The sequence below is a fragment of the Palaemon carinicauda genome, chromosome 11, assembly GCF_036898095.1.
Source record: "Palaemon carinicauda isolate YSFRI2023 chromosome 11, ASM3689809v2, whole genome shotgun sequence".
NCBI classification, from domain to species: Eukaryota; Metazoa; Arthropoda; class Malacostraca; order Decapoda; family Palaemonidae; genus Palaemon; species Palaemon carinicauda.
Window position 1 is genome coordinate 18,777,945 of NC_090735.1, and position 15,117 is coordinate 18,793,061.

The 15,117-nt window shown below is 39.1% G+C and overlaps 1 protein-coding gene across 1 annotated transcript in view; it reads left to right on the top strand.

Moving 5' to 3' along the window:
* Nucleotides 1–13,480, top strand: part of LOC137649985 (large ribosomal subunit protein mL37-like) — a 66,111-nt gene extending 52,631 nt beyond the window's left edge. The window contains exons 7-8 of the mRNA XM_068382983.1: nt 4,143–4,288; nt 13,171–13,480. Coding sequence (XP_068239084.1) covers nt 4,143–4,288; nt 13,171–13,413 — 389 coding nt within the window. The 3' untranslated portion in view covers nt 13,414–13,480. The remainder of the gene's footprint in view (nt 1–4,142; nt 4,289–13,170) is intronic.
* The last annotated feature ends 1,637 nt before the right edge of the window (nt 13,481–15,117 follow it).

Here is a 15,117-nt window from a genome sequence, read left to right on the forward strand (position 1 = left end):
GGTGGCATGCCTTAATAATAAGGGAGTTATTTGATCCAAAAATTGAGGTTGACGACGGACTACGCAGGGTTGATAAGCTGATTTGAATGTAAACAATGCATAAGATTATAATTGGCTATGTTTTTTATTATAAATATGATACTGAAATGTGAATATTATATGCGTTATTATTGGATACAGTTAAGTGAAACACCAGTTTAATCAAAATCTACTTTATTTCAAATATAGCTGTAATTTTTTACCACATTGAATGGATATACATTGTAGAGAGAGAGCTAGGACCAGTTGGGTGTAAAGGAGCGTGGGCTATTTGAAATCATCGCCCAGCTTGAATTTTGTCACAATTTTTATCATTTTTATTCAATAGGTATTGCATTGTTCTTGGCCATCCCAATGCTGTTGCCAACTATTAGAAATCAAATTCTTAATGTTGTGTAAACAATCATCACAATAATTTTTTTTTCCTTCTCCTTGGCCACAAAAAAACAAAACCACAAAGCAAGAAACTGCGATTAAAGAGGTCTGACTGTACTTCATGTTTCAAATAGTTTTTTTAAATGAAAACAGTTTGTTTTATTGCTGATTTTTTTTTTTCTTTATTTACAATGAATAATGGGGGAGGGTGGGCTGTGTCACCCTAGCAGTATCAGCTGAACTCAGTTGAGTCCCTTGTTAGGCTGGGAGGAACGTAGAGAGTAGAGGTCCCCTTTTTTGTTTTTGTTTCATTTGTTGATGTCGGCTACCACCCCAAAATTGGGGGAAGTGCCTTGGTATATGTATGTCCTTATAATCCCAAGTGTTGAGGAAAATTCTCCATAAAATCCCATACTTATGCATACTAAAGTACTATAATTTCAACCAATCTCTACAAAACAAAAGACTGAAACCTGTATTTCTTTGTCTGCTCATTTATATATTTACAATCTTTATTGTTATGGTTATGCTGAAAGATGCATAAAGTTTCATAGATAATAACTGAATATTCCTAAAGCTAAAATTTTTCCCAAAAAAGTAAGCAGACGGGAATACATTATGTTAGTAATGTCTTACACGTATGGGCATTTATCATCATTATTACTAGTAGAGGTACAACCCTAGTTGGAAAAGCATGATGCTATAAGCTCAAGGGCTTTGATAGGGAAAATAGCCCAGTGAGGAAAGGAAATAAGGAAAAAGATGTAATGGTGTGCCTGAATGTACCCTCAAGCAAGAAAACTCTAACCCATAATAGTGGAAAACTATTGTTCAGTGGCTATGGCATTACCCAAGACTAGAGAACAAAGGTTTGATTTTGGAGTGCCCTTCTCTTAGAAGAGCTGCTTACCATAACTAAGAATTTCGCCTACACTTATGAAGTGGAAACTAGCCACTGAAAAATTACAGTGGTGTAGTTAATCCCTTTATTGAAGAAGGATATTTCAATTATCTCCATATGAAGAAGGAGGAGAATGTGTAAAGAATATGCCAGACTAATCGGTGTATGTGAAGGCAAAGGGAAAATGAGCTGTAACGATAGAGGGAGCCTTTGTAGTACTATCCATCAGGGTAGTCGAAAGATCCAATAAATTTTTATGGGTAACATCTCAACTGGTGACTGGTGTCTCAGTTAACCTACTGCCTATTTAACATATGTAGCATATATGTGAATGTGCATGAAAGGAGGATCATTTGTGAATTTGAAGAAAGGGGTTCACGACTTGGTAAGTAACCCCGAAATATGATGATTATGTTCTGATTCCCAGTGGTGAAGAAAATTACTGCTAAAGCCTATTCAGTACTTATGCATACTAAAATCATTTCAACCAGTGTCTACAAAAAACTTTGAAGCTTGATTTCCTAAAATAAAGTATTCAAAGAAAAATTGCTGACTTTATGATAATGGTTAATTTTCATTATTCAAACATGAAAAGATAGGGAATTTTATTAACTAATATCTTTACATTTGATTTAAAAAAGAAAAGATGAATTTCATAGAAAAAATAGTCACCTTTGAAAGTTATTTCTATACTTAGATAAAATAGTACATATAAAAAATGAAAATACTAAGGAAATTTCCAATGTACAACTTTTAGTCCATAGAACTCTTTCAAATGGTTTTAAATGAAAAATGTCATTTAAGAAACAAAAATGTAGTAAGTGTTTGAAGTAACCCCAAAATAATATTCCTTTAATGGGGCCGAGTAGTGCCCAGTTATGGTCTTTTCAACATCTCTTCAGCCCCTAGTGGTGTTTATTTTTTTGTCCTACTGCTGTACCTCTTTTCATTTCCTTTATTTTATCTTGTTGTCCAATTATCCAACTTTTACTTTATAATCCAGCAGCATGGGTTTTCTCCAACTTGCATGAAGTATTTGCTGAGTAGCTTTACAGGCTTAAGCACTACGCCATATTGCCCAAATTCATAAATCTAATTCAATCCTAGCGAAGGATGGAAAATTGACATAGAAAAACAATGAGTTATGTATCCGAGTCAAGTCAAGAACTGCTAGATTTGTTTCAATGGTTTTATCATTTTGATTGTATAGTGCAGTATGTACATTAACCCTTTTACCCCCAGGCTATTTGGAAATTTCAAACCCTTAACCCCCAAGGGTTATTTTTTTTTCAAGCACATTTTGCAGTATATTTTTTTAAAATTGCTCTAAGAGCCTTAATTTTCGTCATAGAGAGGTCAGGTTGGTCTCATTCTCTTGGAAAATGCCTGAATTTTCTGAAATTATCAAAAATATGCAAAAAAAAAATTTAAATAGCATTTTTTTGCAAGGACGTACCGGTACGTCCATGGGGGTAAAGGGATGAGTTTTGTGAAACGTACCAGTACGTCCTTTTGGGGTAAAAGGGTTTAATTAGAGAAATCTGACAGTTTATATCAGTATTTGCTCCTGTGAGCATTTATCATAGAATATTTAGGTAGTAGGTTGGCCAGGGCACCAGCCACCCATTGAGATACTACTGCTAGAGAGTCAGGAGGTCCTTTGACTGGCCACACAGTACTACATTGGATCCTTCTCTCTGGTTATGGTTCTTACCCTTTGCCTACACAGACACTGAATAGTCTGGCCTATTCTTTACAGATTCTCCTATGTCCTCATACACCTGACAACACTGAGATTACCAAACAATTCTTCTTCCCCCAAGGGGTTAACTACAGCAATGTAATTGTTCAGTGGCTACTTTCCTCATGGTAAGGGTAGAAGAGACTCTTTAGCGATGGTAAGCAGCTCTTTTAGGAGGAGGACACTCCAAAATCCAACCATTGTTCTCTAGTCTTGGTTAGTGCTATAGCCTCTTAGATACCATGGTCTTCCACTGCCTTGGGTTAGAGTTCTCTTACTTGATGGTACAATCGAGCACACGTTCTTTGTAGTTTCTCTTCCTCTTGTTTTGTTGAAGTTTTTATTGTTTATATAGGAAATATTTATTTTAATGTAGTTATTATTCTTAAAATATTTTATTTTTCCATGTTTCCTTTCCTCGCCGAGTTATTTTTCCTGTTGGAGCCCCTGGGCTTATAGCATCCTGCTTTTCCAACTACGGTTGTAGCTTAGCATTTAATAATAATAACAACAATAATAATAATAATGATAAAATGCTCTCACTATAAAGAATTTTCATTGCTCTATATAGATTTTTTATCAAAGGTACTACTGTATACTATACAGTATATGATTAATGGCTGAACCCTATTGTTTCTCTTTTAACAAATAGACTCTAGGCAAGATTTTAATTTTTATATACATTGAAATTACTTTAACAAGTGGTTGAAGAAACTCATTTAGTGGTGCTTTTCTTGAAATGAGTGAAATATTTCCTTTGTTCTGTACTTCATCTACAAAGGGGTAAGACTTGGAGATTTGTATGCCTGATTATGGTTACCTGTGGAAGAGGGGATAATATTTCAGGTATGATATTATTACATTTTGAGTGGCACAGCTGTGAAGGTTGACAACCTTCAAGGGAAGTGTGTCAGTGCTACTAATCATAGGCAAGTCTCAACTCTTTTAGCTGGAGCAAAGAACTAATAGGTGAAATATAGTAAATGAAATTAATGCTTTTTAATGAAAATGTATTGAAGTATTCTCACCCAATATGTGAATTCTTTTTTATATAGTTATTTTCAATTTTTTGCATTGGAACTTCAGGTTTGGCTACGAGGAGACTCTTCCCTCACACCCTCTTTTTCCATATGGACATGCCTTATTCACCACATAATGATGATACTTTTGGTGGATTAACCCTAATGAAAGCTTTTGGACATGCTGCTGCCTATGCAAAATCATCTCTTAAGGTAAGTAGTCCTTTCTCTGGTACTGTATTTAAATATCCTAGCTGCTACAAACTACAATAGCTCAACTATGTCTCATGGTACAAATCAAGGAAAGTTTAGGTGTCTAAAACATCCTTTTACAATATTATTAAGTATTTTAGGTTTCCTTAGTATGAGAAGAACTTATATGCTCCAAATATTAAATGCTTGTATCTGTTCTTCAACATGTTGGCAGGGATTTTTTCATGGAATAATGTTATCAAGGACACCATCACGTCCTTTGTTATTGAGAGACCCTGTACAATCACTCTGTTTAGAGGAACAGTTAACACATTTTAAAAGTTATTTGAAATTTTCCTATCTATGCAAACTTGAATCCTTCAAAGTTGAACCACCCACCTCAACTACCACTCTCAGTCCTGAGTTGAAGGTCAGAAGTGAATAACTGGCAGGAAGGAGGGGCTTCTTCTCGCTTGTGCTCACTGCCTGTCATTAACTACATTGTTATTGAATTCAACTGGAGTTCCAGCTCTACTAAGGACATTTCCCTATTTTGAAGGGCTCAGGTTTGTATAGCAAGGAAAAATACAATTACTTTTTAAATTTCCTTTGTACAAGTATTTGTGTCTTTGGAATTAGAAACTTTTCTCATTTTTACTTATGCTCTCAAATATACTGTAGATGCTGAAACTTGCAAAATGTAGACTATTGGTGGATGTTCTCTAAATGTATTAGTTTTTCAAATTCCATTAATAAGAAACTGATGGGTATAAAACCTTTAAAAAGGTTATTTCTTTTTGTTGGTACTTTTTTTTTTTTTTTTTCCCGAAACATTACTTGCAAGAGTATGCTGATCTGATGAAGATATTGCTCTTAAAGTTGGATTACTATTTTCATAAAATTTAATAATGCATTTAATTCGATCACTGTTCCCTGCCTTGCAAATTCTCTAATCTCTTCTATCTCTTTCTCTTTCCTTAAAATGGTTGCATTTCTGTCTTTTCTGTCAATATTCTTTGGATATATTGTTCTGTTTAGCTGTCCATCCTCCCTTTGGCCCATTTTATATTATGTAATAATCAACATTTTCATATTAGCTCTTTAGAGCTTAACAACTTCTGGATGACTTGATTCTGTTTTATGACATTAATGTCCCACTTTAGAATTCCATCCTTTAGTAGCCAAAATAATATCGAGTCGAAAGAGATATCTTAGTGAGGCCATTTTTCGGTACATAGGACAAAGATGTAGAGAAGAGTTAAGGAAAGGATGTTGCTGATCTGCGATGTTGTTTTTTTATTCATACATGTTCAGACGTATCAATGAATGGGCAGTTTAACTAACTTTGTAGGGTGCTTGAAATGATAGGGCAGTGAAGCAAAAATTTGATAGGTTTGAAATACTTTGAATCCAAGATTGGAGGCAAGGTGCTGAAGCCTATTTCGCTGGCGTTTAAAACATTCATATTACTGAAATCCCTGTAGAAAACAGGAACCTAATACACCCAGATTAACACCAGACCAGCACCTAGACTGAATCCTCACCCTGTTTAAGACTCTAATTCTGGTGTCTTCATATCAAAGGATGGATTTAGCTTTGAGATACAGCACCAGAGGTTGATCTTGATGTATCCATCCACCCAGGATCAGAATCCAAACCGTCCATTCAGTTCACTCTGTCATAGTATGGCTCTGTAAATCTGGAAAATCAGACCGGGTATAATGATCTCCAGAACTTTGCTATTTCTTCCAGAACCTATTTAGAACTATTTTTTGTAAAAGTATGATGTGCTAGTTCTAAGTTAATAATATAGCAAATGCTTAATGACAAAGGTGTCGTGGATACTGTCTTATTCTTCTCAAAGAAAAAGAGAAGTGGCAGATATAGGTGTCCTTTCAAGGTCGGAAGGTAAGTTGGTTTGGGAGGTTAGCTTACTGAGAGGGACTTTTTCTCAAAGGAATTCCATCTATAAAATATTTAGGTATGGAATGTGTAAAAAAATATGTATCATCCTTTCTCCTTAGTTTGGTTTTTGTTTGTGTATTTCAGTGATTATAAGTTTTAAATATTTAACTTAGCCGGTGAATATATAATAGCTGCTGCTCCAGCGGCTCGACAGAAAACACACACAAAAACTCGCGAGCGATCGCTATGAAGGTTGCGGGTGTGCCCACCAGCGCCAACTATCGGCCAGATACCGCATATACATGTAAACAGACCCAATTTTTTCTCTGTCGGCCTTAACGACAAGACGTATCAATACTCGCTGTATAAACTGGAGTTTTCTCAACATATTTGGTGAAGTACTTCCTTTTGGTTTGAGCTTTCGCAGTGCAGGTGTTTTATCTTCAACTTAAATCTTGAACTCGTTTTTGGATAGAATTAATTTTTGATGACTTTGGATTGTTTTTTGGACTTTCTTTGACTTTTAAATGGCCGACCCTTCCCTTAGTACGGAAGTGTGTTTTAGGCTTTTAGCAATTATCTTATCACGTTATAAATTAATTATAGATTTTCCTCTATATATTTTATATCTCAACCGCCTTTATTAGGCCTCTTCGATTAGCTTTCCATTTATAATAAACATCAAGATAAATTTTAATGATTTGTTTATATGCGACCTTTCCTGAGAGTAGGCGGTCCTAACTTGGAAACCGAAGTTAAACAACGTTGAGCCCTTTCAATCGTAAATAACTTTACAGAGCAAATGATTTAAAACTTATTAAATGAATATTTTTTAGTAGATATTTTATGAAAGATTTTCTTTGAATAGTCTTCGTACTGTTTCAAAGATGAACTAACGTTTAGTTTATTTATGCTACGCAGTTTGCGCTCTATCGTTACGATAGAGAGAGAGAGTATCACGGTTTCACTTTGCAGAAAGAGTAAATCGATTCTGACGTTTTGTCCATTCTTCTTTCAAAGCTTAAATGTTTTAAATACTATTTTAAAGGAACTTTTTAATTGAAAAATCTTTCAGTTTTTTCCTTTGGTCAAATAACCTGTTTATTGACGAAAGGTAAGTGGGCTCTTCTCTTCGGTGCGAAATCAAGAGAGAGAGAGAGAGAGAGATAGAGACGGAGAGAGAACGTTCCGATCTTTATTCTCGTCCCAAGCAAGTAACGTTGTTCTCGAGTTTTACTCTCGTCCCTAGTCTCTGTACGGGGAGAAAGGATAAAACGTTTTTAGTTTTTATTCTCGTCCCAAGGCACTGTACGGTGAGAGATTGAAAACGTAGTTTTGAATGAACTAGTGTTTAGTCTCCTTCCCAGCCACTGATCTTTTTATCTTAAAATATGTTTACTGTTTTTTGCTTGTATTAATGTGCTTACATTATACGACTGATTTCGCAATTATAACCTTTTGATGAGGGTAGAATTGCGTGCTTCAGGTAGAAATCAGTTTTATTCATACCTAATGTGAATTGTTAAAAAATTCGATTTCAGTGAAATAAGTGCAAAACAGAAAATCGTAGTGATAAAGTGATAATTGCGCAAAGTGTTATCAGTGTTGCGACCGAGGGTTCGTCTGTTCGTGCCTGTCGTTCGCCTAGTCCGAGACCTCTTGCAAGCTCCCAAGCCCAGGGGAGAAGTAATGTCGTACGACTTATGGGTTCGAGAGGACTTGATCAGCGAACAGACGTTCCCTCTATGGTTTCAGGCGTGTCTCATCAACACCGCCCCTACCATAAGACGAGCGAGACGATTTTCTCCTCGTCATCCGAAGGCTTTTCGCATAAGAAACCGTGGAACAAGGTTTCGAGGCCCTTTAAGCGAAAGTCAGTCCTTTCAGGACAGGTCCAGCGTCCTGGTTTTAACTATTAGGACAGCTCTGACCCTATGCAGTCATCGGAAGACTGCTCGCCGCCTAAACAAAAGCGTAACACAGGCTCCGAGAGTCTTTTTGTAGGCAAGGTTTTGCAGTCACAGACGTTACCCTCGTCTCTTACCGCAACCATTCCCGTTGATCCTAAATGGGTTGTACGGCAAGACATGCAAAATAAGCTTGCCTCTCTTATGGAGGACTATTCTGCTGAGCAGGTTTACGATGATCCTCGCCGCTTAGCTGATCGAGATCCTGGCCGTCAGCCGCCCAAACGAACCTTTGCTCGTCCTGTTGACGTTGACGTTACAAAGTCACGTCAGTCACGTTTTGTAGAGCCTCACTCGATGCAGTCCAGTGTTGACTTTCAGCCGCTTGTGGACGTTCAGCCGCTGCCGCATGCTCTTGTTGACGTTCAGGACGTTCGCCAACCAGCGAAGTTGACTTGCTTTGACATTGAGCGTCAAGCACCGCAGTCAAGAGTTGTTTTGACTGCTCAGTCTAGGCAGTCAAGGCAGTCTCGAGTTGACGTCGAGCGTCCTCCCGCACCTGTTGGTTGTTGCTGGTCAGTCCTTTAAGCAGTTACATGACATAGCGTCCTTGACTGCTACTGTTGCTCCTTTGCGTGTGGACTCTGTTTGTCAAGCATTGCCACCACGGCAGGTCTCTCCCTTGCTTGAGACTCGGCTATTGTCGGACAAGGTTCCTTCAGATGAGGAAGTTGCTGTTCCCCCTCCTACTGATATTCCCTTGAGGACTCTGTCAGACGGAGAGGAGCCTAAAGTTGCTCGGCCCTCTATGGACTTTAAATAAATCATGCTGATTTTTAAGGATCTTTGTCCGGATCTTTTTGTAACTGCTGCTCCTCGTTCGCCTAAACGTCAGAGTTTACACTAGGCCTAGCTACTACGAAGCCGTTGTTTTATAAGCTAGTGCTCTCTCGCTCTTCTAAGAGAGCTTTACGTTTGCTAGGCGACTGGTTTATCACCAGGAGGAGTTTGAGGGAGACAGCCTTTGCTTTCCCTACTTTTAAGCTGGCTTATAGAGCGAGAGTCTGATATGACACGGGAGAAGTTCTCGGCTTGGGAGTTCCTGCCTCTGCCCAGATAGACTTCTCAAACCTCATAGACTCTCCCTGGCGCCTGGCCATGAGACGCTCCAAGATTTTATGGTCGACTTCAGAGCTAGACCATCTCCTGTTAGGAGTTTTTTTTTTTCGAGCGTTTGAAGTTTTGCTGTACAATTATGTCATGCATAAACAAGGCTTTCATGCAGGAACAAGTCCCTCAGGGATGGCTCCAATGATCTGGCAGCCATGTTCACTGCAGGAGTACGTAAGAGGCAAGTGCGCTCAATGTGTTCATTGTCAAGACAAACTTCACGATGAAGTCTACCAGGCTGTCTTGACAGCATTAATGGAAGGCGACTGGATGGTCTCTCTCGACCTTCAGGAGGCATACTTCCACATTCCTATACACCCGGATTCCCAACCGTTTCTGAGGTTTGTTTACAGGAATGTGGGGTACCAGTTTCGAGCCCTGTGCTTTGGCCTCAGTCCTGCTCCTCTCGTGTTTACGAGGCTCATGAGGAATGTGGCAAAATCCCTCCATCTATCGGGGATCCGAGCCTCCCTGTACTTGGACGACTGGCTTCTCAGAGCATCGTCCAGTCTTCGCTGTCTGCAGGATCTACATTGGACGTTGAGTCTGGCCAGGGAGTTGGGACTTTTGGTCAACCTAAAAGTCCCAACTGATCCCATCCCAGATTATTCTATATTTGGGGATGGAGATTCGCAGTCCAGTTTTTTCGGGCTTTTCCGTCTGCCACCGAATAGAACAAGCCCTGCTCGAAGTCCAACTAATGCTGAAAAGAAAACGTTTGTTCAGTCAGGAGTTGGAACAGTCTCGTAGGGACTCTCTCATCCCTGGAGCAGTTTGTCTCACTAGGGAGACTACACCTTCTGCCTCTCCGGTTCCATCTAGCCTCTCACTGGAACTAGGACAAGACGTTAGAGACGGTATCATTCCCAGTCTCCGAACCAGTAAAGGCATGCCTGAAATGGTGGGACAGCAATATCAGTCTGAGAGAGGGACTATCCCTAGCAGTCAAGAACCCAAACCACGTGTTGTTCTCAGACGCGTCGGATTTGGGTTGGGGTGCGACCCTGGACGGTCGGGAATGCTCGGGTCTGTGGACCTCAAGTCAGAAGAGCATGCACATCAACGGCAAGGAGCTATTAGCAGTCCACTTGGCCTTGATGATATTCGAAAGCTTCTTCGAAACTAAGTGGTAGAGGTCAACTCAGACAACACCACAGCTTTGGCGTACATCTCCAAGCAAGGAGGCACACACTCCTTCACGCTGCTCGAGATCGCAAGGGACCTTCTCTTATGGTCAAGAAATCGAGGCATCTCCCTGTTGACGAGATTCATCCAGGGGGACTTGAACGTCTTGGCAGACTGTCTCAGTCGGAGGGGTCAGGTGATACCCACGGAATGGACCCTCCACAAGGACGTGGGCAAGAGTCTTTGGGCTACTTGGGGTCAACCCACCATAGACCTCTTTGCCTCCTCGTTGACCAAAAGGTTAGCAATCTATTGCTCTCCAGTCCTAGATACAGAAGCAATCTACATAGACGCGTTTCTACTGGATTGGTCTTTTCTGGACTTATATGCATTCCCACCATTCAAGATAGTCAACAAGGTACTGCAGCAGTTCGCCTCTCACGAAGGGACAACGTTGGTTGCTACCCTCTGGCCCGCGAGAGAGTGGTTCACCGAGGTACTTCAATGGCTGGTAGACTTTCCAAGAAGTCTTCCTCTAAGGGTAGATCTGTTACGTCAGCCCCACGTAAAGAATGTCCATCAAAGCCTCCCCGCTCTTCGTCTGACTTCCTTCAGACTATCGAAAGACTCTCAAGAGCTCGAGGCTTTTCGAAGGAGGCAGCCAGTGCGATTGCAAGAGCGAGGAGTGCTTCTACCATTAGAGTATACCAGTCGAAGTGGGAAGTCTTTCGAGACTGGTGCAAGTCAGCATCTGTGTCCTCGTCCAGTACCTCTGTAGCCCAAATCGCAGATTTTCTTTTACATGAGAAAGGTTCGCTCCCTTTCAGCTCCCACGATTAAGGGCTACAGGAGCATGTTGGCTTCGGTCTTTCGACATAGAGGCTTAGATCTTTCCAACAATAAAGATCTCCAAGATCTCCTTAAGTCTTTCGATACCTCTAAGGAACGTCGTTTGGCAACTCCTGGATGGAACTTAGACGTGGTCCTAAGGTTCCTCATGTCAGACAGGTTTGAGCCATTACATTCAGCCTCCCTGAAGGATCTCACCCTCAAGACACTTTTCCTAGTGTGCTTGGCTTCGGCTAAAAGGGTCAGTGAACTTCATGCCTTCAGTAAGAACATCGGCTTTTCTACAGAAAAAGCCACTTGTTCACTTCAACTTGGTTTCCTGGCCAAAAATGAACTGCCTTCTCGTCCTTGGCCTAAATCTTTTGATATTCCTTGCTTATCAGAGATCGTAGGCAACGAACTGGAAAGAGTATTATGTCCTGTTAGAGCTCTTAAGTTCTATTTAGCTCGTACTAAGTCATTACGAGGTAAATCTGAGGCATTATGGTGCTCAGTTAAGAAACCATCATTGCCTATGTCAAAGAATGCTTTGTCATATTTTATCAGATTTTTAATACGAGAAGCTCATTCTCACTTGAATGAGAAAGACCGATGTTTGCTTAAGGTTAAGACGCACGAAGTTAGAGCTATAGCAACCTCCGTGGCCTTCAAGCAAAATAAATCTCTGCAAAGTATTATGGACGCGACTTTTCGGAGAAGCAAGTCAGTGTTCGCGTCATTTTACTTAAAAGATGTCCAGACTCTTTACGAGGACTGCTACACACTGGGTCCATTCGTTGCAGCGAGTTCAGTAGTGGGTGAGGGTTCTACCACTACATTACCCTAATTCCCATATCCTTTTTAATCTGTCTCTTGAAATGTTTTTAATATTGTTTTTTGGGTTGTACGGAAGGCTAAGAAGCCTTTCGCATCCTGGTTGATTTGGCAGGTGGTCAAAGTCATTTCTTGAGAGCGCCCAGATTAAGGGTTTGATGAGGTCCTGTTGTATGGGTTGCAGCCCTTAATACTTCAGCTCCTGGGAATCTTTCAGCATCCTAAGAGGATCGCTGGGCTTCGTGAGGAAGACAGACTAATAAGGCAGAGTAATCGTCTAAGTCAACTTCCTTACCAGGTACCTTTATATATTTGGGTTTTGTTATGATATAACTGTCAAAAACTCTAAGCATATATGCTGTAAACTTAATTAACTCTGGTCTCTACCCACCACCATGGGTGTGAATCAGCTATTATATATTCACCGGCTAAGTTAAATATTTAAAAATGATATTTTAATTATAAAATAAATTTTTGAATATACTTACCCGGTGAATATATAAATTAAAGGCCCCCCCTTCCTCCCCGATAGAGACCCAGCGGGATGAGAAAAATTGGGTCTGTTTACATGTATATGCGGTATCTGGCCGATAGTTGGCGCTGGTGGGCACACCCGCAACCTTCATAGCGATCGCTCGCGAGTTTTTGTGTGTGTTTTTTGTCGAGCCGCTGGAGCAGCAGCTATTATATATTCACCGGGTAAGTATATTCAAAAATTTATTTTATAATTAAAATATCATTTTGTTATTGTCTGTATTTAAAGGTCCCATTACAGTTAATTTCATGTAATTTAGTTTTATGTTAAATTACTTTAAAACCTCTGCCTTTTATTTTTTATACAGATTTATTTTTAAAAAGAAACACTGAAAGAAATTACAAGCTTTATATTTCTTTACACATAATAATGTTTTATGTAGATACAGTACATAAAAAAGCTTCCCTTGTTAAGAATTGAAAAAAAAGGTTTGTGTATTAAGAGCATAGTTTCTAGTATAAATTTTCCGTTATTTTAATTTTTTCTTTTGTCATGTTTGTTGTACTGTATTTTTAAGGTTGAAAATCTTTCATCATGTATAAGGCAAGTAAAGGGTACAGAAGCAGGGAATGAAAAGAATTGTTTTACATTTTTTTCAGATTGAAAAGGGAAATCTAGAGACTCCACTTACCCTACAAGTGGTTCATACCACAGGAAAGAAGTTCCACATAGGAGTGTTTCAGCTAAATACCTTGGATCTCTGTGGCCCACGAAAGAACTTCTTCTGGCACCTTCCAAGAGAAGCCTTGTTTGATGCATGTAAATTTAAGGGGGCAGAAGCAAACTTAGAGGGTTACAATCCCAGAATTTTCAGCTTGTTGAGGGCACTCCATTTGCAGTAGAGCATAAATTTTACAGCAAATAATCATTGTTTTTAATGTGTATATAGTAATTAAATGTGTTGAAAGACTTTTCTTTAATTACAGACCTCATTGAACTTATTTGTGTTTTGTCAAGGAAACACTCTTCAGATACATTTTGAGTATTGAATTAGGTCTTCAGGATACACCATGAAAAATAAATTGTGATGAAAAAGGCTAGTAGGACTGTGCAAAAAATCATTGGCTACATATGCTCAGAGACAATCATAATGTGTCATCAGAGACAATCATAATGTGTCAAAGTAGCTGGAATGAAATATATATTTTTTTATTGTTCTAGGAGTGAAGTAACCTACTGTTGGATGTTGATTATTATTGTGTTTTAACTGCACACATTATAATTAAAAAATCTATCATTAATTAACATCATGAAATCACCTTGTTGCAATCTTATATTCTCAAGGTGCTTCCACAAAGGAAGGATTAATAGAAATTGTTAGGAAAGGATAGAATTGAAAAAGAAAAATAGAAAAAATAATGTGAAATGTACATGTCATCTTTTTGAAATGTGCTAAAGCAATAATTGTATTCTTAATTGAAACTGCTTATTGCTGGTTGCTGATCTTGTAAGAGCCCCAAGTCACTCCGTGCCCTTCCACTACTCACTTGTCAGTGCTAAAAATAGAAAGTAGGCAAGAAACTACTTATGATTCTTACAGGTATTTTATATAAATAGATCAAGCAATCCTGGAAATTTAATATTTATTGTATTAAGTATTTTACTGAATGTGGAGGATAATAGGGAGGCAGATATAATTGCTGTTGCAGGTGTTGAGGTGCCAGTGATGGGAGATGAGAATGAGAGAGAGATTACAATAGATGAAGTGAGGAGAGCACTAGATGAAACGAGAGTAGAAAAAGCGTCTGGTATGGATGGTGTGAGAGCTGAGATGTTGAAGGAAGGGGGTGTGACTGTACTTGAATGGTTGGCGAGATTGTTTAATATGTGTTTTGTGTTGTCAATGGTACCAGTAGATTGGGTTTGTGCATGTATTGTACCACTATATAAGGGTAAGGGAGATGTGCATGAGTGTTGTAATTCAAGAGGTATTAGTTTGTTAAGCGTAGTTGGAAAAGTGTATGGTAGAGTAATGATTAATAGGATTAAGGATAAAACAGAGAATGCAATCTTAGAAATACAGGGTGGTTTTAGAAGAGGTAGGGGTTGTATGAATCAGATTTTTACAGTAAGGCAGATATGCGAGAAATATTTAGCAAAAGGTAAGGAGGTGTATGTTGTGTATATGGATCTGGAGAAAGCGTATGATAGAGTTGATAGGGAAGCAATGTAGAATATGATGAGGTTATATGGAGTTGGTGGAAGGTTGTTGCAAGCAGTGAAAAGTTTCTACAAAGGTAGTAAAGCATGTGTTAGGATAGGAAATGAAGTGAGTGATTGGTTTCCGGTGAGAGTGGGGCTGAGACAGGGATGTGTGATGTCACCGTGGTTGTTTAACTTGTATGCTGATGGAGTGGTGAGAGAGGTGAATGCTCGAGTGCTTGGACGAGGATGAAAACTGGTAGACGAGAATGACCATGAATGGGAGGTAAATCAGTTGTTGTTTGCGGATGATACTGTACTGGTTGCAGACACAGAAGAGAAGCTTGGCCGATTAGTGACTGAATTTGGAAGAGTGTGTGAGAGAAGGAAGTTGAGAGTTAATG